This window comes from Gymnoscopelus braueri, assembly GCF_963280865.1.
Source record: "Gymnoscopelus braueri genome assembly, chromosome: 3".
Lineage (NCBI taxonomy): Eukaryota > Metazoa > Chordata > Actinopteri > Myctophiformes > Myctophidae > Gymnoscopelus > Gymnoscopelus braueri.
This window is the reverse complement of record NC_137612.1, coordinates 11,648,460-11,675,477: the sequence shown is the minus strand read 5'-3', so window position 1 is coordinate 11,675,477 and position 27,018 is coordinate 11,648,460. Positions and strand designations below refer to the sequence as shown.

Below are 27,018 nucleotides of genomic sequence, written 5' to 3'. Positions count from 1 at the left end.
GCGGCCCTCAGTGTAACCTTGAAAAATAAGTTTTCAGTGTGATACCAATAAATAGAAACTTACTATTTTAGTTCTATTGATCCAAGCTGGAGCACAATCAATTGATTCTTTTCTTCCTCCCCACTTCCAGTTCTTCTCCAACAGCTGTTTGTCTGTATGACCTTGCTCATATACCCATACATTTAGTTTTCTTCTTTTGAAACTTTTTTGGATCTCTCCCCCTTCTCAACCAGCAAGGCTGGAATTGGAGTTGTGCAGAATGCCTGCACAACTGTAGCGCCCTTGACCTTTGTCCAGTTTTATAAGAATGTTTTTTACCTGCACTTCCATATACCAAGCACCCATATTCCAAGACTGAGCAGATCATTGCTCTCCAAGTTCTCCCAGAAATGTAGCACATCACCTCTATTACTTTCTCACACTTTCTAATTATTCTTTCTGCATGATTTCTCCATGTCACTCTTTCATCAAAGTACATCCCAAGAAATCTAAATGCTTTAACCCTTTCTAAGTGCTTGCCATACTGTAACATTTTCATTTTCTTCGTATCACTAAAAATAACATATTTTGACTTTTCTACAGATATTTAGAATCCCCCCACTTCCCAATCCCAGCCCAGTCTACCACTTTGTCCAGTTTATACTGTCGTCAAATGCAAGACCGCTTATTTGTAGGAGCTTGTGGCCTGTACTTGTGCCTCGTAGTAGACCTACTGCCTCTACTAAAGCAGGGGGGTTGAAATTCAAATCTAATTTACTTTCATTAGGCAATGGACGTCTATTCGAAGAAATTTGTCCTAATGACTCTGATATGGAAATCTGTTTTGGTTAACTGTCTAAACTGTACATGAGAAATAAGACTCCCCATGCACGCACACAAGCACACGCACGCACACACACGCGCGCACACACACTCACTCACTCACTCACTCACTCACTCACTCACTCACTCACTCACTCACTCACTCACTCACACACACACACACACACACACACACACACACACACACACACACACACACACACACACACACACACACACACACACACACACACACACACACACACACACACACACACACACACACACACACACACACCAACACTTTGAAATCCACTGTATAGACTAGAGAAACTTCAGGTGGATGTATTTAATTTATTAACATTAATAATGTTCTTATATTTTTAAAAGCTGTCTGACAGCTACAGCTCATTCAGAATACATTGCATTAATTCTCAGATCTCTGCACTCTTACATGGGTCATACTGTCACTCAGTGGTTTAGGGCCAAATCTGACTTGATTTTACCATATGAACCCCCTTAGACTTTCAGGTAGACTGGGACCGGTCTACTAACCTTTGCTGGAGTTAAAACAAAAACATATTAGGGCAGCATTCAGTTTGAAAAAATAAAATAATCCAGGCTTTAATTTGTTTTAAACTCAGCAAAAAAAGTTTGTTCTCCACTGTATTTTATTATACATTTCAACTTCTTCAAATTGCTCTTTGACCTTTTCACCTTTGATCAAGCCCTCTCCAACATATGGTGAATATATGGACATAATGTATATCTTGAAAATAAATGCCTTATGCAAAGCACTTTGAATTACCTTTGTGTACTTGCCTTGCCTTACAAAGTGGTTTGATGCAACTTGGTATTTGTGCATAGCTGCTTTTCTGTAATTACAACCGATATCCACTAGATGGCCCCTTAAACAAGCAAAACTTAATAACATTATAATTTTGAATCTTCATAGCATCATACTTTGGAACACTATGGTAATTTTACAAATCATTTTTCGTTTTAGCTTAACCTTGTTAGAAATGATCAATTGAAGTTGAATTAAATGGATAATAAATGTTTTAATAATAATGGGCATGCTTTTTTTAAGTTCCTTTTTAAAACTTTTTCTGAACCTTTATTTGATAGGTATTCAGTGTAGAGACAGGAAACACAAAGCCAGCCAGGAATCGAACCGAGGACTCACTGTCAGGCATTAGAACCCACGTGGTATTAGCCCCAACCATTTGACTATTGGGTTGCCCCAATAACTAGCCATGTTTTCATTAAATTGCAGTCTATTAATAATATCCTCTCTACAACATGGATTATTATATACACAAATGGTAACAATTTAATGCTGCTACATGCTCTTACATTCCTTATTATTCATGTCTTAAAGTAACATTTGAATATAAAGGTATGCTCCTTTTAATTAAGATTATATCTTTTGAAAACATTACATCTGCTGTCAGCCATGATACTGTGGCGTGCACTGAGAACTGGCACACAACGGTGGAGAAAAATGATCCCCACCCACTGGTGTCAAATAGATTATAAAAATATAAGCACAGTTCATCAAATAACTTGACACTACTAATCAGCAGTTCAAATCATCAGTGTTAAACACAAAATTGTCCAAATTCAACATATCGTTGCTGTCGGGCAGAAACCAGCTAACTCAATTTTTCCGCTTTTGCATTTTTCCCCCATAAATCAGTGCTATTGAACACCTTTTACGTATGTGTGTTGATTAAAACAATATTGAACCAAAGAAAGGTATTAAAAAGCGCTTCTGACAAAACCAGCCAACTCCATTGGATCCTCAAACCTTCTGCTAAACCAGCCACCAGTCCACCAAAAGGGGGGTGGAGTTAGCTGGTTTTGCTGACTCCTGGCTCCACCCCCTTTTGACCTCCAACCTCATTGTGAGCTTGGAGGTCCATTCAGCTGTTCTTATCAATGATGAACAAAACCTCCTAACTCCACTTTTTGTTTTGTTTTTCATTTCCTGAAAAATGAACATTTTGGAGTCAGCTGGTTTCTGCCCGACAGTGATATGTAAGCTATTGGCTAGGTAACAAAACATTTTGACATCTTAGTTGTGCTCCTAATGTGGTTTGTATGAAATAACCTCTCCCTACTGGCTAAAACTACAACCAATAGCATGTTTTGATTATTTTTTTTTTTTAATATGGGCCTTGAGCATGATGACACCATGGTGTTAAAGGGGAATTTTGGACTAAAGTTTTCTTACCTTTTCTATGACGTTATGATATCTTAGGATGAATGGTACAGTAGAAAATTTTCATAACTCCACCCCTGAGCCGCCACAGCTTAAAAGGTGCGCGGATAGGCCTTAGGTTAGATCACATATTTTAATAGCTTTTTTTGAATTTTTTTTTGGTGAGATCTGACGTTCATAGTGACAGAACACTATGCAACCAAAAAAAAAAAAAAAAAAAAAAACAGAAGTCTCGCTAGACAAGATTGAAATCTCGAGATTTCAATCTCGTCTAGCGAGACTTCTGTATTTTTTTTTTTTTGGGGACAGTGTTTTGTCACTATGAACGTCAGATCTCACCAAAAAAATTAAAATAAAAATCTATTAAAATATGTGATCTAACCTAAGGCCTATCCGCGCACCTTTTAAGCTGTGGCGGCTCAGGGGTGGAGTTATGAACATTTTCTACTGTACCATTCATCCTAAGATATCATAACGTCATAGAAAAGGTAAGAAAACTTTAGTCCAAAATTCTCCTTTAAGTGCTTTTCCCCCCGAACATTTACATAAATTCACTCATCAACAAGGGCAGTAGCATGTTAAATACAAGGCAGAATAAAGTTAAATACAAAACAAAGTAACGGGTATTATTAAAACATTAAATAGTTCACAATGGAGATAAATAATCCCTGTCGTTGTTAGATACTATAGCCATGGACTTTTCGTTCAGGGGCTGTTGATTCTGCATGGGCTTCTCTTTGCTTTGATCTGAAGAATTCAGGAAACATCATCTTATAGTCCTTTGAGAGCACTACAATACCAGTGTTCATGAATAATGAGCAGGGGTCGGTTGTGCTGCCAGCCCAGTGTGACATTAAAACACTTGTTTTCACACCAATTATCTTCACATCAGCTGCCTGATTGCCACAGTTTTTATAATTACCGGCCCCAGTTCACTGTATCTATTAGAAAGAAGAGAGAGACAGAGGCAGAAGGCAATTATTTTCTGGTGGTACCAGTACATACGTTAGCATTGATGATGCACCATGTATGTATATAAAAAATTATTTAGACATAGACATTTATCAGTGGTGGAAAAAGTACTGAAATTCTTTACTGAAGTACTCTCGAAATACTCAGTTACAAGTAAAAGTCTGGTATTTGAAATTTACTTGAGTAAAAGTATAAAAGTATTGGCATCAAAATATACTTAAAGAACCAAAAGTAAAAGTACTCATCATCAACCCAAGTTCAAAATGTATAAAAAAATCTTTCGGACATAGCCGATTTACAAGCTCACAACACGTCGCACGCGACACGTTGTGAGCTTGCAGATCTGCCATTTTCAAATGGCCGAAATATATATACGGCTGAAACGGTTAATGTATTTAGTGGTTTTGCAATAATAATCAAAATCTACAAAGTAACTAGTAACTAAAGTTTTCATATAATTGTAGTGGAGTAAAAGTACAATATTTTCCTCTTAGTGGAGTAGAAGTAAAAGTATTGAAAATTGTAAATACTGAAGAAAGTAAAAAAAGACCTCAGAATTGTACTTATTAGTATACAGTACTTGAGTACATGTTACTTTCCACCATTGACATATATTCACATAGGAATCGTTATGAATATCTATAGCTGTGTTATGTAGGCCTACAATATATTGATTATTTTGTGCCAGGGAGTGGGACCCCCATACAAGATTTTTGTTGAATTATTAAAACATTTTTTTTCAAGATTTGGTTTGAAAATAGGAGATCTACATCAACCTGTCTGCTTCTCTGCCACGCAGCATATTCCATCTCCTCGACCAGACCCGTAGACGGGGGACACGCACACTCGACTGCTGGGTGCAAGGTGGTGCGTGAGACGCTGAGTCCCCGGCGGCAAGTATATAGAAGAGATCTCGAGCAAAGGCTTTGATGGCCTCCGGGTGTTTTTTTCAGCCTCCCAGCTGAGCCAATAGCCTCTCAGGTCTGCCTTGTGGCCACCATGGCGCCATTCTACCTGCACGGCCTCTTGCCCCGTACGGGTCAGCTGAAGCTCGGCCAGTGCTGGGAGCGCCGCTATAGGGAAGTGAGAGGGAAAAAATTATAAATTACCATGTCCATTAAAGCAGTGGTTTTCAACCATTTTTTTTTTTTTTTACTTTAAATTGTTATCCCACGATTTTGTAACCCTATTTTTTACACCCAGTGCCAATTGTCTATGTAATCCTGGGCACTACCTTCCCTCTGCCAACCTAGGGAGGCCAGGGCCGAGCTCATGCCTCCTTCAATGCATGAGAGCCAACTGACCTTCTTGTCACCTGACAGGGGGGAGTTTCCCTGGTTGGACGTAGCGTGTGGAAGGAACACGTTATTCCAACCAGTTCCCTTCCCCTCCATCAGGCGCCCAGGCTGGCCAGGGGGAGGCAGTATAGTGACCAGGATTACTGCATGTTTTTGTGAGGGTACCTACCCTAGGAGACACGGGGAGAACATGCAAACTCCACACACTCCTCAACCCTTTTCATATCAAGGTCCATTATTTATTCGGCATTTGAGCCACGGACCATTAATGAGATTTAGACTCTCAGACCCAATTAGAATATTTTCGTTGTCGTTGGATAAGATTTTGTCCACAATTCCATGCTGTATTGATGTTGGTACCATAGGAGAGGTGACAGGCAAACGTTGATCAAAATAACAATTCTTTAATTAAGTAATGTAGATGTTTAACAATAATTTAACTTTTGAGAGCGTAAATTGAAACCAAATGGACCCGTAATACGGGTCCATTTGGTTTCATTTTACACTCTCAAGAGTTAAAGATCGATAAGGGTCCATTTGGTCACCAACTCTCCATCATTTAGCCGGGGACCACCTGGAACCCCCTCAAGGACCACTGGTGGTCCCCGGACCACTGGTTGAGAACCACTGCATTAAAGCAAACGCAAGTAGGAATCTGGTGATGAAGAAACTTTAAAATTATACAACAAAAAAATCTGGGACAATGTACCACAAAGTACTGTTTAATAACAGGGCTCTCCCCGTCTCTCGGGTCTATTTCACGAAAGCGGAATTAAATTATCCTGGTTTGAAAGGCAAATCCAGGTTTGACAAGCCTGCGCTGTTCAGCCTGGTTTATTCAGTTCCACAAACGCCAAGCCGGGCTGAGAAGGAGCGTCTTTGTCGAGCCAGGATCGTTAAACCAGGCTATAAAAGACCATGAAAGTCGATAGCAGAATCCTTGAACTTGACCAATCATGGTGCCCAAAACCAGAGCGGTGTTCTTCTTCTGTGGCTGAACAGCAGCACTGCAGCAGCTCATGGAATCATACAAGGAAGTAAAATGTATAATAAGCAAGAAAGGAAACAAAAGTGAAAAGCTTGCCTTTTGGCGGCCGGTGGTCTCCGGTCCACGGGGGTCAACGGGGGTCCAGGGGTACACGGGGGGCCGGGAGTCAACGGGGGTCCGGGAGTACCCGCCCCCCCGTGTACTCCCGGACCCCCGTTGACCCCCGACAGAGGTCCGGGGTACACGGGGGTCGGGGGGTCCACGGGGGGGCCGGAGATCCATGGGGGTCAACGGGGGTCCGGGGGTACACGGGGTGCCGGGGGTCAACGGGAGTACCCGGACCCCCGTTGACCCCTGGCCGCCATAAGACAAAACATTTTCGGGCTTGTAGATCTTCGATTTTCGCATAAGAATTGAATAAGTGTAATAAGCGTCGGCACGCGGGCGAGCTTCCGCTTCCGGGGCAAGGAAGATTTTGTTCTTGGGGGACAGCTGGAAATATCCACGTGCATCACAGAAGGGGGCGTTCAGTAGGCCAATGAGAGGCAGGTGGGGGCGGGACAACTAGATTCTGACAAGTCCTGGAAAAGACGCGCTGTGATTGGCCAGTGCCCGGTCCCCCCATTTCCGGGGGGGACGGGCACTGGCCAATCACAGCACGTATGGCGGCCACCATACCAAACAGGTCGCTCCAACGAACTGCAGAGGCCAATGAGGTATCTAGGTTTCTATATCTATGGTTGGAATAACGTGTTCCTTCCATGCGCTACGTCCAACCAGGGAAACTCTCCCCTGTCAGGTGACAAGAAGGTCAGTTGGCTCTCATGCATTGAAGGAGGCATGAGCTCGGCCCTGGCCTCCCTAGGTTGGCAGAGGGAAGGTAATGCCCAGGATTAAATAGACAATTGGCACTGGTTGTAAAAAATAGGGTTACAAAAATCATGGGATAACATTTTTTTTAAAAAAAGAATTGAATAAGTGTGGAAAAACTCATTGGTTTACGATTGTAGTCATTGGACTAACAGCTATTTCACAAAACTTGAAGAACAAGGCACTGGATTAATAAAGCTGGGCTGTTAGCCTGGTCCGGACCAGGCTAACTTCACAGCTAAATTGCCATGGTAACTAAGGCAGGATTGCTTCAATTTTCTTTCGTGAAACCGGATCATGGATAAACATATATCCAGGTTTAATCTGCCGAGCTAACTCAGCTTTCGTGAAACCGATTCATGGCTGATCCTGGATAATTTAAGTCAGGATAGCCGAATAAACCCGTTTTATCCCTAATCCAGGTTTCGTGAAACGGGCCGCTCTTTAATAAACAGAAAATAAATTTTCAGGTGGGTTGCTAATTTCATCTAATCAGGAGAGAGTACCCATTTATCAGCTTCAATTGAATAGTTTTCTGGTTTAAATTTTGTCTGCTCACTTCTTTGTGTCATAATATTGGTATCCTGACCTGAAAAAGTATTTTCTGTTTAACTAAAAGGCTAGAGAGACAGGGAGACAATATCCGAATACTGATATATTATTGATTTCAACTGTTCCAATTCCAACATGTAAACAAACAAGTTTACATGACACGTTTTCATTACTACAGTCCATTGTAATTTAATTGTACTTTATTTTATTATGCCCAATGTATTTTCATTTTAAGTAGATGAACGGGACATTCATTCACATTGCATGATGTGTGTGTGCTTGTAGATCAGCTATTTTCACTGCATTTACCTGTGGAACCGAGTCAAAGAAAATGTAATTCCTCAACTCCTTAAATTTCCAAGTGCTTGTCAGGGTGGGGGTTCCCCAGTATGATTATTTTGAGGCTCATGGTCTGAAAAGGTTGAGAACCACCGAATAGAACAATGTGAAACCATACCTTCCTGAGTGCACGCTTTGACAGACATGGCCCTCTCCTTGCCCGTTGCATGCAGAGCGCTGACTGTAACCAGGTAGGTGGTGCCTGGCTCCAGACCAGTGAGCAGGGTAGAGTTCTGATGACTGTGCAGTGTCACGGTTTGAACACGTCCACTTGGGATAACGCCATACTCCACCCTGTACCTCTGCACAGCAGGCTGCAGAGGACCCCAGCTCACACGGACCTGGTGAGGGCCCGAGTCTGACACCGAAACCACGGCCGGACTCGTCACCTCTGAAAACGAGAGCAGGTAGACACATTTCCGTATAATATATATGTATATAAAAAAGCACCACCTTGAGATAAACACACACAAACACACACACACACACACACACACACACACACACACACACACACACACACACACACACACACACACACACACACACACACACACACACACACACACACACACACACACACACACACACACGGCCATAGCCATCCTTGTCCGGGTATACTTTTTGTGATTGGGCTGTTTTTAGCCCAAGGAGTGGTTTTGGTGCAAAACAAATGCTTGCAATGGATTCAGAATCATAAAAACACCCTAGTTTGACCCCTCACATGCTACTTAAAACAGAATTAAATTTTGATTTTTTTTTTTGCCCTGCATGGAAATGCAGGGAAATGGTGGGTACCCCAACTTTCAGCAGCTGTCAAAAATTCTCCTAGGGAAACTGAATTTCAGTCTTTGTGAGATGTGTTACTAGACACCTTTACAAACACATTGGTGAAGATTTTTTTTGGTAAGGAATTTATTCCAAGATTGGAAATCTTTCTGCTAATATCCCCTGACTAAATGGAAACAAGCCCTTAGGGCATTTTGTGTTATCCTTGAAGCACCATTGTATTATCGTACCACTGTACTGTTTGCAAACTGTTAATAAAGTATTCAATCAATCATTCAAAAAAGCTGGAACCCAACCAAGGGCAGCCTCTGGCGAGAGTTCAGCATATTGAGTATCTGGGTCTGCAGGCACATTTCTCAAGCCTTACTGTATTTTTCCACCTAGTTAAACTGTCATTCTCCATTCACCGCACACAAAGCCCACCTCTTAGTTTCGATATGCCTGTCCTCCTCTCCCTGATTCGCATCTAACTCACCTGGCAATGTTGTGAAGGTAACAGAGAGCGTGTTTAGAAACTGCTGGTTGGATTCTGGGGTGAGGGAAGCAGTGTAGGTGGTATCGGGCTGCAAGTTGGTCAGCTCTTCCCGGCTGGAGTCTCCCGGCAGGGTGCGTTTGTGTTGCTGGCCAGTACACCTGGTCAGTGGTGGACAGTAACAAAGTACATTTACTTGAATACTGTACTTAAGTACATTTTTGGAGTATCTGTACTTGAGTACTTATGACTTTCACTCCACTACATTTCTTGTACTTTTGACTCAAATATAGTGAAAATAGCCCATCTACAAGATCACAACGTGCCACGATGAGACGCATTGTGACCTTGTAGATGTGCTATTTTCACTATTTCTATTTTATTGTACTTTGTAATTTATGTACTTTTGAATACTAAAAACGAGTACTCCAATACTTCAACTCAAGGACAATGAGGAACCTTTACTCGTAGTTGAGTAATATTTGACCAGGGGTATCTATACTAGTATCTTTATTTGACTCAAGTACTGCGGTTGAGTACTTTGTCCACCACTGCACCTGGTTCGTGCACCAGAATGGTGTTCTCTTTCACTTTTCCGTACACAATTATAGCGCAGTTGATAGTAACCAGTGTCTGCACTCAGGACAGGGCGCCACTGCAGCACGGCACTATGGGAGGACACCTGCGCCACACGCAAACGCTCAGCACGGATAATTTCTGAAGTGGAGACAATGGGAGAGAACACAGAGGAAGAGTTGAACATACACAGACATGTGTACAAACATTTCTTAGTTTAGATTTTTCATATTTTCTTTGGCAATGTTAACGTATGTTTTCTCATGCCTTGGAAGACGGGACAACACTGAGGCTCAATGAGATGAGAACAGAGGTAATGGAACAAAATGTCACTCTGACAGCATAATCTGTCACTGAAGATCACAGGTTCTGTCTAAAAAGGCTTCCACTTGGCACCTCTCTGCCACTGTACCAGTTACCAGACTACAATGTAGCACCTCTGGTGTAGTGGGTTTCTGCTACATTAGGCCTACATTAAAACCCCATGAAAGTTGGAACTAATGATGTGCAGCTTGCGAGCTAGTTCAGCCACATAATACTAGAGTGGATCACATGACCGCACACCAGTATGTGGGTGAGTAAATGTGATGTGTCATGCAGCCAATCAATTTGGCAACTTATTCCACTGTAGTTTGGTATGAGCTTCTTTTCACCCACCGCCACCTCCTTGTGGGTTTTGTTTTCTCATGTGGGATGTTGTGATCTGAAGATCACAACACACACATTTTCAAATAGTTCAACTAGCCGATCTACATTGACACGTGAGCTTGTAGATCGGCTATTTGAACTATTTGAAAATGTTTTTGAAAATAGTAAAAAATGGAAAAGAAGTTTAGGACTAATGGGTAAGGCACAGGTGAAAATAGGGCCCTTAATCCCTTCCCCTGAAAATAGCTGGTCTATCTAAGCTCACAAGTTAACGCATCATCAACAAGTTGTGAGATTGTATATCTGCTACTTTCACAGAAGGTTCGCCTATTATGACATGCCCAGAATAGCGACGTTAGGGTTCATGTGCTTAATGGTTGTCTTCTAATTGTGCTGCACAAGGGAGTAATATGTATCAGAGCCTGAATGCCTGCATCAAATATTATATTCACACCGGTATTACGTAAGTAATCTGACTGAATGATGATTAGTATATGATGATTCTTATCAGGTTGTATGCAAGACGTGCACACACACACACACACACACACACACACACACACACACACACACACACACACACACACACACACACACACACACACACACACACACACACACACACACACACACGTGCATATGAAATGCACACACCAATGATGGCCTCCCTCAGGTCCTCTGTGATTAGACTGATGTCATCGATATCTACAAAGTGGAGGTGTGACTCGAACGGCGGCGTCACTGAGCGTTGCAGAACCTTGTAGTTCCCATGTCCTGTTGACACGGCCAGCACAGCTACTCCATCTCTCTTTAGCTCTGACATCAGTGCGTCCACATTGCCGGGCTCTACCCCGTCGGTCAACCACACAAGGACCTTTGGGAGTCCTGGTTCCTGTTCTGGTTGTGCTCTCGCGAGGTGCTGCCGAGCGAGTCTGAGGGCAGCCTCTGTGTTGGTGTCTCCTAGGAGTTGTTTGGTGCCGAGCAGAGCTTTCTTTAGGTCTCCTTGGGTCTTGTGGGCACCTAAGCCAAACTCCAAGCGAGGACTGGTGCTCACCTGCAGCAATGCCACTCTTACATGCCCCTGGCCCAGTGAAAAGGGGCTGAGGAGGTCGGTGACGAACCGCAACAGGCGTGAGGACTCATAAGACGACACACTTCCTGAGGAGTCCAGCAGAAGGAGAACATCTCCTTCACAGCAGTTCAGCACTAGCAGAACAGAGGGAATATACAACAGTTATTTAATATTAAAACACAATAGTGGCTTTGGTGTTGTCATTCTTGTAGGTCCGACTCCTAGATCATTCTTTCCTTTATTAATACCTGTAGCCTTGGCTAGTATTTTCCCTGGCAAGTTACTCTCCGGCACCATAGTGAATCCTCTGAGGGAGATATATTGACTCTTTCCTTTCAGAGGCTGGATTAAAGATTTTTTTTTTTTCATAATTTGTTAATAACCCCTTAATGACTAGCACTGAATTTCCTTCAGATATGATCATCTTTGTTGTGTCTAAGATTTGAAAACTTCAAATATACTACAAGCCTTTTGTATAGTGATATATGGCACAGCACGAGAGAAAGTGAAGAATGTGTGTGTGAATAGAATAGAGTAGTTAAAACTGATAGAGAGACAGCCTGGGTTCTCTCCACCTGAATGGACACATGCTGATTACTAGGCCTCATTCTGAGAATTCTCAGAATTGCACTCCATTTCATCACAGGGGGAAAATCCCACTCTATTATTTGAAGTAAATATAAAACCACTTCATATACTCCCTACACGAACGCACGCACGCACGCACGCACGCACGCACGCACGCACGCACGCACGCACGCACGCACGCACGCACGCACGCACGCACGCACGCACGCACGCACGCACGCACGCACGCACGCACGCACGCACGCACACACACACACACACACACACACACACACACACACACACACACACACACACACACACACACACACACACACACACACACACACACACACAGAGAAACAAAACAAATCAAATCAAATCACAGTAACAGTCAGCCATGTGTCTGATCTATCTTCATTCAAGTGATGTCCTCCTTGAAACCAGAATGATAAAACCGCTATCATACTTGGTAGCGCATAATTGTTGATAAAAGACATTTGCCACTGGCACAGCATATGCTATAGTTTGTGAAACAGTATCATAAACACAGTTTTAACCACGTCTTTGCCCACAGCCTGTTTTGAGGTCTCTACGATAACCATGCCAACACCAAGCATTACAGTGGCGGTGTGCTAATTGTTGGAGTTGCACTGACATGTTTTGCTTTGCTATGGGTAAATACCTGTTCAATATCCACAGAATGCTTTCATATATTATTAGGCAGGCCTCGGGGTTCACCCTATCTGATCATGTTTGATATCAGCTTTTAAACCTCAAGAAGACAGTTAATCAATAAATTACATTGATACATGCATACTCCACATGAACTGCAACTGTTACACACACACACACACACACACACACACACACACACACACACACACACACACACACACACACACACACACACACACACACACACTCAATCATTTCTAATTTAGTCCCTAGCTAGATCATGCATGCATATTGCATCACTTCTCCCTTGTGTGTATCATTCACACGACTTCCCTTCCAACCATCTGCAGATCCTCTGCAGAAGAACACACCCAATACTTTCTTGCAATGATAATGGTCCATAGTCATTAAACGTTTATAGGGAGCCAGAAAATAAACAAGCAGCACCATAAAGTAGAAGGAAGAGAGGAAACGAGAGAAGGGAGAGAGGAAACGAGAGCTATCAGAGGAAGAGGCATCAGCCAGCTGCCTAAAAGCACAGATAACAATTTACAGAGATTTGAGAGGCAGCAGGATGAGAGACAGAGAGACAGAGACAGAGGGCCAGAGAGAGAGAGTGAGAGACAGAATAACACACATACACAGGCACGCACCTGCGCACACGCAGATTATGGAAACAGCAGAAGCTACCAAAAATGTACTGTTGAAAATGAACAGCCACGGTGAGAGAGCAAGCTAGTGGGCATGATATATAAGATGAAGTGGAGAGATTACTGTCGTTGATGGAGAAGAGGAGGAGTGCAACTCTATCCAATTTTTTGCATTCCACAGGAGAAAGGTGCATGTGAATGAGTGCTTGTGTGTGTGAGAGAGAGAGAGAGAGAGAGAGAGAGAGAGAGAGAGAGAGAGAGAGAGAGAGAGAGAGAGAGATGGCATCTGACTGGTACTTGATTAGTTTCAAGTTGTGCCAAAAGTCTATAAGCCACAGTTGGGATCTTGGGATATGAATGCATAAAAATGTGCTCACATTTAAAGCATGCTCTAAATATGCTTCAAGGGAATGTTGTGTAAGGTGCTAAAGCTGTGTTGTTTTTGTGATGGATGGTGCAATTAAAAATGCTACAGAATCATTCTGTGGGTACATTTTCAGCGAGAGGCGACAAAAAAACGAAGGAACATTCCACAGATTCCATATACTGTAAGCCTCAGGTTTATACTGTATGACTTTCCAGCAAACCCATCTAGGCTAATAGGTCAAATGTTTACTTTTAATTAGTTGTGGCTATAATCCATCAAGTTTTTTATTATGTCAAGGAAGCTGGGGTTTGTTGTCACAACTTTTTCTCAAGAATATTTGTCAGTCATTTGAGATCCAATGTACATTAATGTCATAATTTTGGCTCAGAAGTAAGGTGGCATTTAATTGTACCCCCATGATAGGCAAATGAGTGAATAACAGGCCTTTCAATAGTAGCCCATGCCAACATACTTTCATAATAATGCTTGTTTGTAATACAAACAAGTATACCTATACTTATAGCCATATGTGGATGTAATTGTTGTGGCCATTAATTAAGAACAATTGACACCATACTGTTTCATCTACTATGTTACAACAATAAGCACAAACAAAAAGCCTGGCTTATTCTGTAAGATCAAATCCTGTTTAAGCCACACACACGCACGCACGCACGCACGCGCACACGCGCACACGCACACCCACACACAGGGCGGCAGTGGCTCAGGGGTAGAGTGGCCGGGTAGAGTGAACTGGAAAACAGCAAGGTTCCCAGTTCGATCCCGGGCTGGGGCGCTCCCCTAGAGTTAGTGTCGAAGTGTCCTTGAGCAAGACGCTGAACCCCTAATTGCTCCCGATGAGCAGGTTGGTGCCTTGCATGGTTTCCTCCGCCGTCGGTGTATGAATGTGTGTGTGAATGGGTTAATGGCACAATCAATGTAAAGCGCTTCGGATAGAAGCGTTATATAAATGCACCATTTACCATTTACACACATATTTATCTTAATGAATTGAATACACAGGACCTCAATGGAAACAAGCCCTATAGGGCTGTGTTATCCTTTGAACAATCATTGTAAATCGTACCTCTGTACTAATTGCAAACTGTTAATAAAGTAGGCTATTCAATCAATCAATCAATATATAGCTATATGTATTGCTATAAGCTATAGCATTACATATAGATAAGATCAGCTACTTTTGACGAGCGCTCCCGTCATACGACGAAGTATAGTCTAGCCAGGGACTCTTGAAATATCAGATCATGTTGCATTCCAGGTCATGATGTACAGCAGGGGTCTTCAACCAGTGGTCCGGGGACCACTAGTGGTCCTTGAGGAGGTTCCAGGTGGTCCCCAGCTAAATGGAGAGTTGGTAACCAAATGGACTCTTATAGATCTTTAACTCTTGAGAGTGCAAAATGAAACCATTTTACGATCTCAAGAGTTAAATTATTGTCTGTAATAGTATCTGCATTACTTAATTAAAGAATTGTTATTTTTGGATTTTTGGTACCAAAATCAATAGTACAGCATGGAATTGTGGACAAAATCGTATCCAACGATAACACAATATTCTAAGTCTTGGGTCTGAGAGTCTAAATCTCATTAAATGGTGGTCCGTGGCTTAAATGCCGAATAAATAATGGACCTTGATATGAAAAGGGTTGAAAAGCACTGATGTACAGTATAGCCTCACTCACCTGTACCAGGTCAAGTCATGCAGTACAGTATATCCTCACTCACCTGTACCAGGGTCAGTGTAATGTACAGTATGACTACAGTATAGCCTCACTCACCTGTAGGGTCAGGGACATCCACATGCATGTTGCTCGGCGGCGGCATCATGGACACGAGGATGAAAGAGGCGAGTAAATACCACTTCATTGTTGTAAGACAGCATTAAAAAGGTATGGATGCTATAAGTTTTAAATTACACACAAGTTTAAACAGCCAACTGTTTCTTCGCTCGCCAGTGTAAAGTGTCCATCGCTCACTCTGACAGATGATCTGCCTTCAGTATTCTGAAGAATGATAGAGCACTATGCTAATTGAAATCCTTGTGTTAAAACTTTCCCTTGCTTGTTAGCACCTGCACCATGCACAGTAGAGATGTATGCAAGGTGGTTTGTTCTCTCTCCCCTTTCCTTTCCTCTCCCACACACCACTATAGGCTGGTGTTTCACTACTACAGTACAATTTATAGTCAAACCTCCTCCTCCTCCTCCTCCTCCTCCTCCTCCTCCTCCTCCTCCTCCTCCTCCTCCTCCTCCTCCTTCTACCACTCCTCCTGCCTCATACACTGCTCTGTTGTTTTTGTCTGGACTTTGGGCTTTGGCCCCTTGGACATTTACTGTAGGACTATATTACATTATTGCAACAAGGAAGAATAATGCAATGAATGGATCTGATGAGATCTGGTGAATATTGTATAGACTAGTTCCCCACTTCTCTCCAGTTCAGCAGACCACAACATTGCTTGACAGATCTGCAGTCCAACTGGGGAGAGAGAGAGAGAGAGAGAGAGAGAGAGAGAGAGAGAGAGAGAGAGAGAGAGAGAGAGAGAGCAGGTATGGGCAGGTACAGATACAACAGCCAGTGTTGCCAGATTTTGGAGATAAATAAGCAACCCGGTCTAGGAAAACAAGCCCAAAAGAAGCGACTATAGGCCACATGAGCACTTTAAATCAGCTATTTGAAAATAGCAGATCTACAAGCTCACAACACGTCGCAATGCGACTCGTTGTGAGCTTGTAGATAGGCTATTTTCAAAATAATCTTGGGGGGAAAAAATTGGAAATACTTGTTATATTTTTGAAACATTTTGACATTATTTACACAAATCTGGTATGGGGGTCCCTGGCACAAAATGTTTTCAGTCTGTGGGCAAATACATATTAATTTGGGGGTCCTTGACATGAAAATGTTTGAGAACCGCACTGGTTTAAACAACATAAGGAAACAAGCACAAATAAGCAACTACACTTTAGATTGTGTGTTTTTCATAGGAAGCCCCAGGGCGCAATGTGTATGCTTGTAATTCAGATTGTTATGGATTTTCAAAGACAAGAGTATTTCACAAGCATATGAAGAAGCACATGTTTTACTTAAGTACAATTATCAATACTGCAATGTAGATATCTGGTACAAGTAGAAGTCCCGTATTCAAAATGTACTTGAGTAAAAGTACAAAACTGAAAATATACTAAAAAGTACACGTAAAAGTACTACTACTCACTGTGCAGTGCAAAGTTCAAATGATAAATGGTGCAGTGCTTTTATCCAAAGCGCTTTACATAGATTGTGCATTACATTCACCCATACACCGATGGCAGAGGAACCAACCTGCTCATCGGGAGCAATTGGAGGTTCAGTGTCTTGCTCAAGGACACTTCGACAGTAACTCTTCTGGGGTAGCCCTCACGGTTACCGTCCGACCGCTCTACAGGCCACTCTACCCCTGAGCCACTGTCGCCCCATGATCGGTTATTTCAAATCTTTTGAAATAACCGATCTACAAGTTCACAATGCGTTGCACCGCGACACATTGTAAGCTTGTAGATCTGTTATTTTCAAATGGCCGAAATATATAGGGCAGAAGTGGTTAGTGTGTTTTGTAATAATATTCAAAATCTACAAAGTAACTAGTAACTAAAGTTTTCATATAATTGTAGTGGAGTAAAAGTACAATATTTGCCGCTGATATGTAGTGGAGTAGAAGTAAAAGTATTGAAAAATTGAAATACTCCAGTAAAGTAAAAGTACCTCAAAATTGTACTTACTGTATACAGTACTTAAGTAAATGTACTTAGCTAGCTACTTTGCACCACTGGTTATGTGTCTCTCAGAGAGGGGAAGAGTGTGCTTTTTAAAGTTATTCTGTCTTTAACCAGTTCAATTTAATCAAAGTGTTTTGTGTTTGGTTTTGGAAAAGTGTAAAGAAAAATGCATTGGGTGAGCATAAACTGCATAGTCCAAATAATAAATAATAATAGACTTTATTTCTATAGCACCTTTCATGACATGAAATGCAGCTCAAAGTGCTTTACAGAGCAAGAATACAATTACAGAAAAATTACAACTAATTTAACAATAAAGCAAAAAAAGAAAAGCAAAAGCATGAAACAACAGTACAACTAGAAAAAGTGCTCCCCGGAGCACAGGTCTCCGCCAGGTCAGGTACGTTATTGTGGCCTCCTGGTGGCGCTATAATAGGCCAATGTGAAAAGGGTGCCATTTGTTCAAGGGCTTTTCACTGCAATCGGACACTGCATTCATGATTTGAGGCATTTTGTTCCAAAAATGTGTTTTGCAAAATTAGACCTGCTGGTGGCGCTATAACAGGCCAATGTGAAAAGGGTGGCATTTCTTCCTCGGCCTAATAGAAATGCGCGTGTGAAATTTCACGGAAATCGCAAGCTGCGTTCATGATTTGAGGCATTTTGTTCAAAACGGACCAATCCTGCAAACTTTGGAAGCCAAACTTAGGCAATCAGGATGGAATATGGGAAATCGGATAAATCCGTGTTGATCACATGACTATAGAGATACTGTGTACCGATTTGTGTGATGTTTGGACAAAATCTGTAGGAGTAGTATCAATAAATGTGTTTTGCACATATCGGCCTCCTGGTGGCGCTATAACAGGCCAATCTGAAAAATTTGGGCCAGAGGTTCTGAATTGGCATCCAGGGAGTGTGTCTGCACAGTTTCGCACCGTCCTGTCCGTCCGTTAGCAGAGATTAGCTGCTAACGGACGGACAGGACGGACGGACACACGGACGGACGGACACACGGACGGACGGACAGGGGGTAAAACATACTCTCTCGCCATGCCTTTCGGCCTGGCGGAGACAATAATAGCAAAAATGGCAGTGAATAAGGCAAAACTGTGAGGACATGAATAGCAACACAGGGATTTAAACATCAACTAAAAGCAAGGGTGAAGAAATGGGTCATGAGGATAAAGCTATATCCTCAGAGGCTGCCTGTCTTAGGTGTAATGGGAGTTTATTCCACGCCGTCGGCCCGTAGACCTCTTACTTCATAAATGTATCTTTTTCTTTCAAGACCGAAAGTCCAGTCTTACCGTTCCACGCTCGAACGAAGCCATTGTTCACACAAACAACCACTGTCTAAAATGTCTAAGGTATGAAATTATTTGATTAGACCTAGTATCTGTCGGAAGATGACACATCGACAAATCAGAACGCCACGTTCAGAGCTTTGTTGGAGATGATGACACAGCATGAGAGCAAACAATGCCCTGCGGTGTCATTCTACAGAGAATTAACCTTCAGCCAGCTCTTAAAATGAGCCAAAACACTTCATCGTGTTTGGCTGTGTTTGTAAGCTCAAGGCACTATGCCAGTTATTTACTCTGAGCACATAACCCTAGTGCACTCATGGACTGTCATCTATAAAGGCTGAACTTTACCCCTGATAATAGTAAGACTTATAAAAGAGAAAAGGCACATTCTCCCCTTCTTCAGAACAGGGCAGAGGAAAGAGAGGGATGAAATAGACATGTAGAGAGAAAGAGACAGAGAGAGAGAGAGAGAGAGAGAGAGAGAGAGAGAGAGAGAGAGAGAGAGAGAGAGAGAGAGAGAGAGGTGAGCATGACAACTGGAAGGGAAAGTAGATTAATGGATATCAATGTATAGTAAGTTCAAGCATTAGTAGCTCTCCTCTCAAAGGGATAAATGCTTTTTTTCTATTGATTAGTCACCCCATGGAGACTTGAATTATGTTGTTTTTGCCTAAGCCAATCATTTTGACCAGCGGACCGGTAGGCAGCAGTTCCGGTAGGAGACACAAAAGAGACTCTTTGTGTCTCATACCGGAAACGCTGCCAGTCATCAAATTATTGGTTTGGAATGCGACAAAAACTAAAAAAATATCCATGAATTCAAGTGTCCATCATCGATAGAAAAAATGTCATTTTGGGGGTGAACTATCCCTTTAAGAGACATGTTGGGAAACCAGGACTTAAAAACAAGCCTTGCCACTGAGCTGAAGTGGAATGATGCACCCATATAGAATAAGAAAAGAAAAGATCAGAGAGAGAGAGAGAGAGAGAGAGAGAGAGAGAGAGAGAGAGAGAGAGAGAGAGAGAGAGAGAGAGAGAGAGAGAGAGAGAGTGAGAGTAGTATTGTGTGCCTTCTCATTCTCCATTCTTCAAGCTGTAACCTCTGGTGAATAGCACAGCGGGCATTTCGAGGTGGTTATTACATAGTCCTTTATGTATCACTGCTTTTGTTGTGGGACAGTTTTCCAACCAGTCAATGTCCCAGAAATAATCAGCACTTGCTTTTGACAGTTGTGATGTTCCACTTTAGAGAGAAAAGGGCTAGAAATTAAAGCTTGATAGGACTTCTTTTTTTCTCTATCTCTTGTTGCAACTTTTATCTTCACACTTTCAAATCCATTTTAAGAAATGCACCCAGACTATGTGTTCACTCCTTTCCGTTCGTGTGTCTGTCCGTCCGTCCGTCCGTCCGTCCGTGTGTGTGTTTCCGTCTGTGAGCAGCTAGTCGCCTGCACCGTTGGACAGAGCGATGAGAAATTTTGGACTATGCCCGACTGACAAGATTTTTCGCCATTTAGCGTTTACTTCAAAACATACGTTTTGCTGCTACAGATTTTGTCCAAAAGTCACACATTATCTCTGTAGTCACATTATCAGATTCCATTCCAATTGTCTATAATGACTGACTTTAGTTTGCGGGCCCTGGGTAGGCAACCTGGCCTGGCGGAGACCTGCGCTCCAAGGAGCACACTTTCCTAGTTTTATATTGCATCTCCTAATAAGGAATAACGTTCCATAATATTCTGTCTTTAAATGGTAAGACAAGGGTTTCAGAACACTTTATATTAATGAAAAGCTCTGTGATGAGGGAGCCCCAGGGGCGTTCTTTGTGGGTGGGTGACTAATTAATTTAGCTCAAATTATAATGGTCATAAAGTGCATGATGACCAGCCAGTCCTGTTGCTGAATTTCATTAAGGATGTAATTTTAGTCTGCACACTGGTTATATCACAGAGAGCTTAAACGGTTAAGCTCTGAAACAAGGCAGAATGTCAGCTACCAACAGATTCAATAGTGGATGAAAGATATTATTTTCACCTTTAGCAGGCCTGTAACCACCTGATAGCACAATTATTTATTCATGGTGTTGACCTTATTTGTGCCCTACAAACATACAGAACATATCAAGGGTATCTGATATAGCCAAATGATACAGACATAAGGTCACAGCTGCCCGTTACACACCCATTTGTGATGCATGAAATGAAATACTGTAGACATAATTGTCTTCCCGGACAGCACACAAATGCATCCACTGATTTGCGTTTGTTCAGTGCATCAAACATCATCTGGTTGCTGAGCAAACAAAGCTCTCCAGCTGCAGTGTACAATACATGACCACTTGAATGTGATCCAAGGTGAGCTGGACATCAGTCTCTCAGTGAGTGTTCCATATTTACAGGTACAGTACAACAAAGGGTCAGGCGAGTCAACCACTGCAGACAGTGTGTTCCACAGTGTGTTCCACATGTTAATAAAGTCTTAGTGTTTTGTTATTATGAGTGATAGTGCATCCCAGCCCAGGACACAGTTACGCAAACACTAGATAAATGCACCCCAGATCACTTTCTGGCCTATGTGAGCCAAATAACCAAAGCCACATGCCTATTTCTGTTGCATAAAAGGATAGTCAGGAACATGGTTCATTTAAGAAAAATCGAATTATGTTGATCTTGCGATACAAACTTCCATTATACAAATACATTTGGGGAGGTACTTCTATGGCCTACTGGCTCAAGACCTTTTGGCACTGATAAGTCTTTTTTGATCTTTGCCTTTGCCTATCAAGTTTCACGTTTTATTAGAAAACATCATTGCATAACCCATTTTCTTGATATGTTATGTGTGGTCCTTTATTTGTTTGTTTGTTTATTTGACATACGGACAATGCAAAATAAATGTATTGCACCAGAGATAGCTAAGAGCTAATTTACATCTGTTTATTTGACAAAGGGACAATGCCAAATTAACGTATTGCACCAGATATAGCTGAGAGCTCATTTACATAATGTCGTCCCTGGGTAATGTATCCTGTTCTCTTGTATAATAGTGCGACTACGTGTTCCTCTTTCTGTTTCAAATTTCCCTCAAGGGATCAAACTGATATACATATTACCCACCTATCATAGTAATTTCATGATCTGTTCATGATAAGATTTCTGCATTTTTAATTTAGGAGGTAAGATAGGACATCTGCACCTCCTCCTGGCTTCCCCGCAGCTGCACATAATCAGGAATCTCATACTGTGCAGCCCTTGAGTATGATCAAGTCCTAGTTCTCTTTTTTATTAACTGTTATGTTGTATTTTCATTTTATTCCCAATTAGGCGTTGCCAATTATCCCCACGTTTATATAGTCCCTGTCACTGCCAATTCCTACTCTTTGGCCTGGCCTGTAGACAATCATGTGACTCCTCCGATACACATGGAGTCGCCAGTGGGTCAGTCTGGGTGGGTCAAGGGATGTGAGGGCGTGAATGTGATAAGCGGTTGCCATCTATTATAAAAATTACAATTGAGCCTCTTGAGAGTTCTTTACATTTTTTTCAGATGACAGAAGTAACATTAAGTCCTTGAAGCCAGGATGTGGTGGAGGGATGGCTTGGGCTTTTCCAGTGTAGGAGACAATATGTCTATGGGCTATGAGTGAGGTGAGGTATATTCTTCCACTGCCTTAAAGGCTCTATTGAGTTGCCAACAACGCCATATTGTAGATAAGTTTGTTGTTCCAGAGATGAGAATGAATGGTTGTAGAATGAATTTGAGTCATCACTCCAGCAAGTGAGGTTACTTTGCTTCCGATTTATTACAAGTACAAACAGTACAGAACAGCTCTTCCATGGACCCTGAGGTCCCCACCACACAACACAACAGCCTGCCGGCCGCTGAGTCACACACACACTACAAGCTTACATGTCATAGTCTTTATAGCCGTGGTCACATTTTGAATAAGTGGGTGGGGGTCAGCCTCCAAAAGGTTAGACCCCCCCAGACAAACAATAGATCACCCTCTGAGTTCCCTGATTCAATTTGCACCTGTATGAAGCAGGAAAGGGGGAAGGGAGACACATGCATAGAATCCAGGTAAACAACAAAAGGCAAAGCTAAGTGTATGTACCCCACCCGGCCCATACCAACAGTCACCTCTTGAATCCACTCTTGTGTCTGACAGTAGGCTATCTGTGAAATATGGCTTACATTTGTATCATGTTATTAAATATACTCCAGACCCCCCATGGGAGACATTAAAACGTCTTCCACAAACACGTATATTTCAAAAGAACCACAAAGAACCGCCCCCCATGAAAAGCGACCGGAACACCAACCAGGACAAAAAGAAAACATTCAGGAATACTAAAACAGCAAACAACATCATACAGAACAATGCATATACAAAAACCAAGATTACATAGTACAGCGACACGGTGAATTACACAGCCAACTCAGAGATCCCCACAAGGTTTAATAAAATTCCAACAATCCCATCACATAGTTCCCACACCGCCACCCCTCCATGTACCTCGTCACGGGAGTCGCCCGGTCTTCTCAGCACACAAACAAAAGGCGGGCATCAAAGCAATTATATCACTCGACATGAGAACCATTGAAAAGAAGTCCAAACTCCAAAAAAATATTAACTTAATCCAACACCGCCACCCTATGTACTACAGATAAACAAAAGGCGGGCAAATCAGTGATTACATCAGTCGATATTGGGACAGTTAACTCCAGTAGGCATCCCCTAATTCACAGGTTAACCCACCATTATCACAAAAATACAATCCCAGGTCCCATATGTGCAGCGTCCCGCTCGATAACGTCCCTCTTGTAGTCTCCCGCAATGTCATCTTCTCACCCCAGCCATGTTGCCCAGCGCAGCTCCAGCACAGCCACGCGCACTGCTAGCGATCAGCCAGACGAGTCGTGCAGCCATCCTAGGCCTGGTCATGAGGTCCTCTCCCTGCAGAACTTTGAAAAGTTGTCGTCATGTCGTGCCGATGTCCATAATCACCTACACGGTGGACCCCCCACGTCTCAGGAAGAGAACGTGATCCGTACACCCACCGCAAGGCAAAAACGCCGCCGCATGTTCTTTCGACGCCTGGCTCAGTATCCCTGATGACTGACGTCCCCAAAAAAACAAACCAACGCGACTGCCGACTTTGACGCCATATGAGGTATATTCTTCCACTTCCTTAAAGGCTCTATTGAGTTGCCAACAACGCCATATTGTAGATAAGTTTGTTGTTCCAGAGATGAGAATGAATGGTTGTAGAATGAATTTGAGTCATCACTCCAGCAAGTGAGGTTACTTTGCTTCCGATTTATTACAAGTACAAACAGTACAGAACAGCTCTTCCATGGACCCTGAGGTCCCCACCACACAACACAACAGCCTGCCGGCCGCTGAGTCACACACACACTACAAGCTTACATGTCATAGTCTTTATAGCCGTGGTCACATTTTGAATAAGTGGGTGGGGGTCAGCCTCCAAAAGGTTAGACCCCCCCAGACAAACAATAGATCACCCTCTGAGTTCCCTGATTCAATTTGCACCTGTATGAAGCAGGAAAGGGGGAAGGGAGACACATGCATAGAACCCAGGTAAACAACAAAAGGCAAAGCTAAGTGTATGTACCCCACCCGGCCCAGACCAACAGTCACCTCTTGAATCCACTCTTGTGTCTGACAGTAGGCTATCTGTGAAATATGGCTTACATTTGTATCATGTTATTAAATATACTCCAGAGGCCAAAGCTACAACGTCTAATTCCGTCTTGGAGAAACTACTGGCACAACCTTCCTGTCGTGAGACCCGATTCGCACCATCTGGTTTGGTTATAGGCACGCTATGACCTTCGCCTTCATCATTAACTACAGGACGCATGTCTATCTGGTGACGTCCTCCTGTGTCCCTTGATCCCTTGATTTTCGTGAGATGTAGACATTTGTTATTTCCTAACAGGCCCCTGTTCTTGCAAATATTGTGGAGCCTTACATAACCATTTAATGACATTTTAATTGTGTTATTTATACTGGAATACATTCACTGTGCAAGATTACATTTTCCTTTAATACTTGCCATGTCATTGATGCCACTACACGAACATGGACAATTTGTTGGAGCACCTAGCTAAGCCTGAGGCACCACGGAGGAATCGAACTCCGGCCTCCGTGGTGGTGGGCAGGAACCATATTAGCTCTGCATCACCCGCATGCCCTTAAGTTCTAAATTATGTAGCTCATCGCTGGCCCCAATTCTTTGGCCTATAACATCTGTTTGATTGAGTTTATTTAGCAAGCCTCCAGGGCTTATAATGCATTCTTTTCACTTGCTGTTCTCTTTCTGCCGGTTGTTTGGGACTCTGTTTAGAAGCATAGCAGTGGCTTTACGTCTGAGCTCTTCCCTGGGTTTCTTGATTATTATTCTTTCCTTCTGAGTAATGCTCCCAAAGGCCCTATGATAAAAAGCCCCAAAAGATAAATAAGTAAACATATTCCAATGATAGATGTAGAATAGACCCTATGAACTTAGGTATAAGGATAGATATTAGCTGAACACTAATATATACCCATGTAAAATTGCCATAATACAAATGTAATTCAAATCAATATTTGACATTGAAATAATTTCACGTGCAATATCTACACGTGAATTCACTAAACTGTGTTTTACAGATACAATGCATGCTAATTCGTGGTGGATCCTGGTGGATTTAAGCTTGGATACAATACATTTAGAGGATGTTCAAAATCCAAGCTACAGTATCTGTCAAGTTGCTTCTGCTCTGCGTTCACTGCTAATTCTTAATCTATGTCATCGTAGTCGTGGTGGTAACAGGACTGCAGCATATTTAAAAAATAAACCACTACTGTAGCTGCACCACGTTTCAAAATGATCCGTTTAGTTATGTTATTATATCATTTGGATACAGGATGGGTTGCCACTCCACTGACCTTTAAGTAATGGTTATGTAATCTCTCAGGACCTGTCTGCACCACTCACTGACCTAAGCATGTAATGTAAACATGTAATGTTGTTGAAATCTTTTTTTCCCCTTTTTTCTTTACTAAATGGGTTCCCAGATTGATGTTTGTGTCACATGAAACTGCAGCTTCACTGGAAGCCTTGTGAAAGGTCAGCGGCAATTCCTGTCAACTAAATGGCACCCAAGGTAGTGATGTGCCTCCTCTCTCAATAGGAAAGCAATGTTTCGGCCGGTGAAAAACGGTTTTGCCACCATTTTCCTCCGTGTGTGTCAAGCCTCCATCAGTCATGACTGATGAAATGTGTGTACTGACTAGCGGTGACCACTAGATGACAAGACTAGGGCGGCCGTCCATTATATTTTGATAGATGAGCCTGGGGTTTCAAACTTTCCCTCTCATTCAACCTTTATGCTGGTCTCAACTTCTCTCTCAATTGTCACCTTCACATCAGCATCTCTTTCATCCATCAGCTCTCTTGTTCCATTCATATTTGGTATGGGCCCCTCCTCATACTCCTCATGAGTGTTTCTCTTTCATCTGCCCCTGGAGGCAACTGGGTGAGTCTGGCATGTCTTTCAAAAAATGTCAGAATTCACTGGGAAGATAGCTGTGAGGGAGAGGGTTTATTTATAAATGGCTGTATTTGCCTGGTATGTTGTACAGTATATGACAGAATCTCTCAAAGCCCATGTGCATGAACTCGCGCGCTTGTGTGTGTGTGTGTGTGTGTGTGTGTGTGAGAAATAAATCTGTCAAAACATATGACACCATAATTGGCAGCAAATATTTCAAGGTTATTTAAAGGTTATGTATAATGCTACTGCTTTGCAATGTCATCTCCAACAATATCATGCGTTCCCTCCAGAAGGACAGTGGGAGAGCTTCATATTTTCAGGGATTTCTCAGTGGCAGAGTAGAGAAGTTTAAATCATCTCCACTGGGAGGATTTCCCTTAAGCGGTGGAAGTTCTTTTTCCCATGGGGGAACCTGGGTTTGAATCCAGGTGGTTACACCAGCAATATTGTGGAAATACGTAGAGGCACTTACTTCATGAAGATTCATTGCAAAATACTGT

General features: G+C 42.4%; 1 protein-coding gene across 2 annotated transcripts; it reads right to left on the bottom strand.

Moving 5' to 3' along the window:
* Positions 1-3,544: 3,544 nt before the first annotated feature.
* On the bottom strand, positions 3,545-16,010 carry LOC308082783 (von Willebrand factor A domain-containing protein 1-like). 2 transcript variants are annotated; one of them, XM_080424794.1, is made up of 7 exons: positions 15,663-16,010; positions 11,184-11,735; positions 9,863-10,022; positions 9,309-9,466; positions 8,163-8,435; positions 4,774-5,070; positions 3,545-3,966 (listed from the first exon to the last, which is right to left on the bottom strand). In XM_080424794.1, exons 1-7 carry the CDS (start codon positions 15,748-15,750, stop codon positions 3,944-3,946), a joined length of 1,551 nt encoding a protein of 516 aa, XP_080280920.1. In that variant the 5' UTR covers positions 15,751-16,010; the 3' UTR covers positions 3,545-3,943. The 2 variants fall into 2 exon arrangements, with proteins under 2 accessions (XP_080280920.1, XP_080280921.1); XM_080424795.1 differs by lacking the exon at positions 3,545-3,966 and having other exon boundaries at positions 4,808-5,070; positions 9,907-10,022.
* Between the last annotated feature and the right edge of the window lie 11,008 nt (positions 16,011-27,018).

What these genes read in the sequence shown, in the direction of transcription:
- LOC308082783 (XM_080424794.1), bottom strand. Translation starts at nt 15,750, where the DNA reads ATGAAGTGGTATTTACTCGCCTCTTTCATCCTCGTGTCCATGATGCCG. An exon ending in GGATGTCCCTGACCCTACAG is followed by an intron (nt 11,736 to 15,662) that starts GTGAGTGAGGCT and finishes CTGTTCTGCTAG; the next exon opens with TGCTGAACTGCTGTGAAGGA. An exon ending in CGTGGCAGAGAAGCAGACAG is followed by an intron (nt 3,967 to 4,773) that starts GTTGATGTAGAT and finishes TCTTTCTAATAG; the next exon opens with ATACAGTGAACTGGGGCCGG.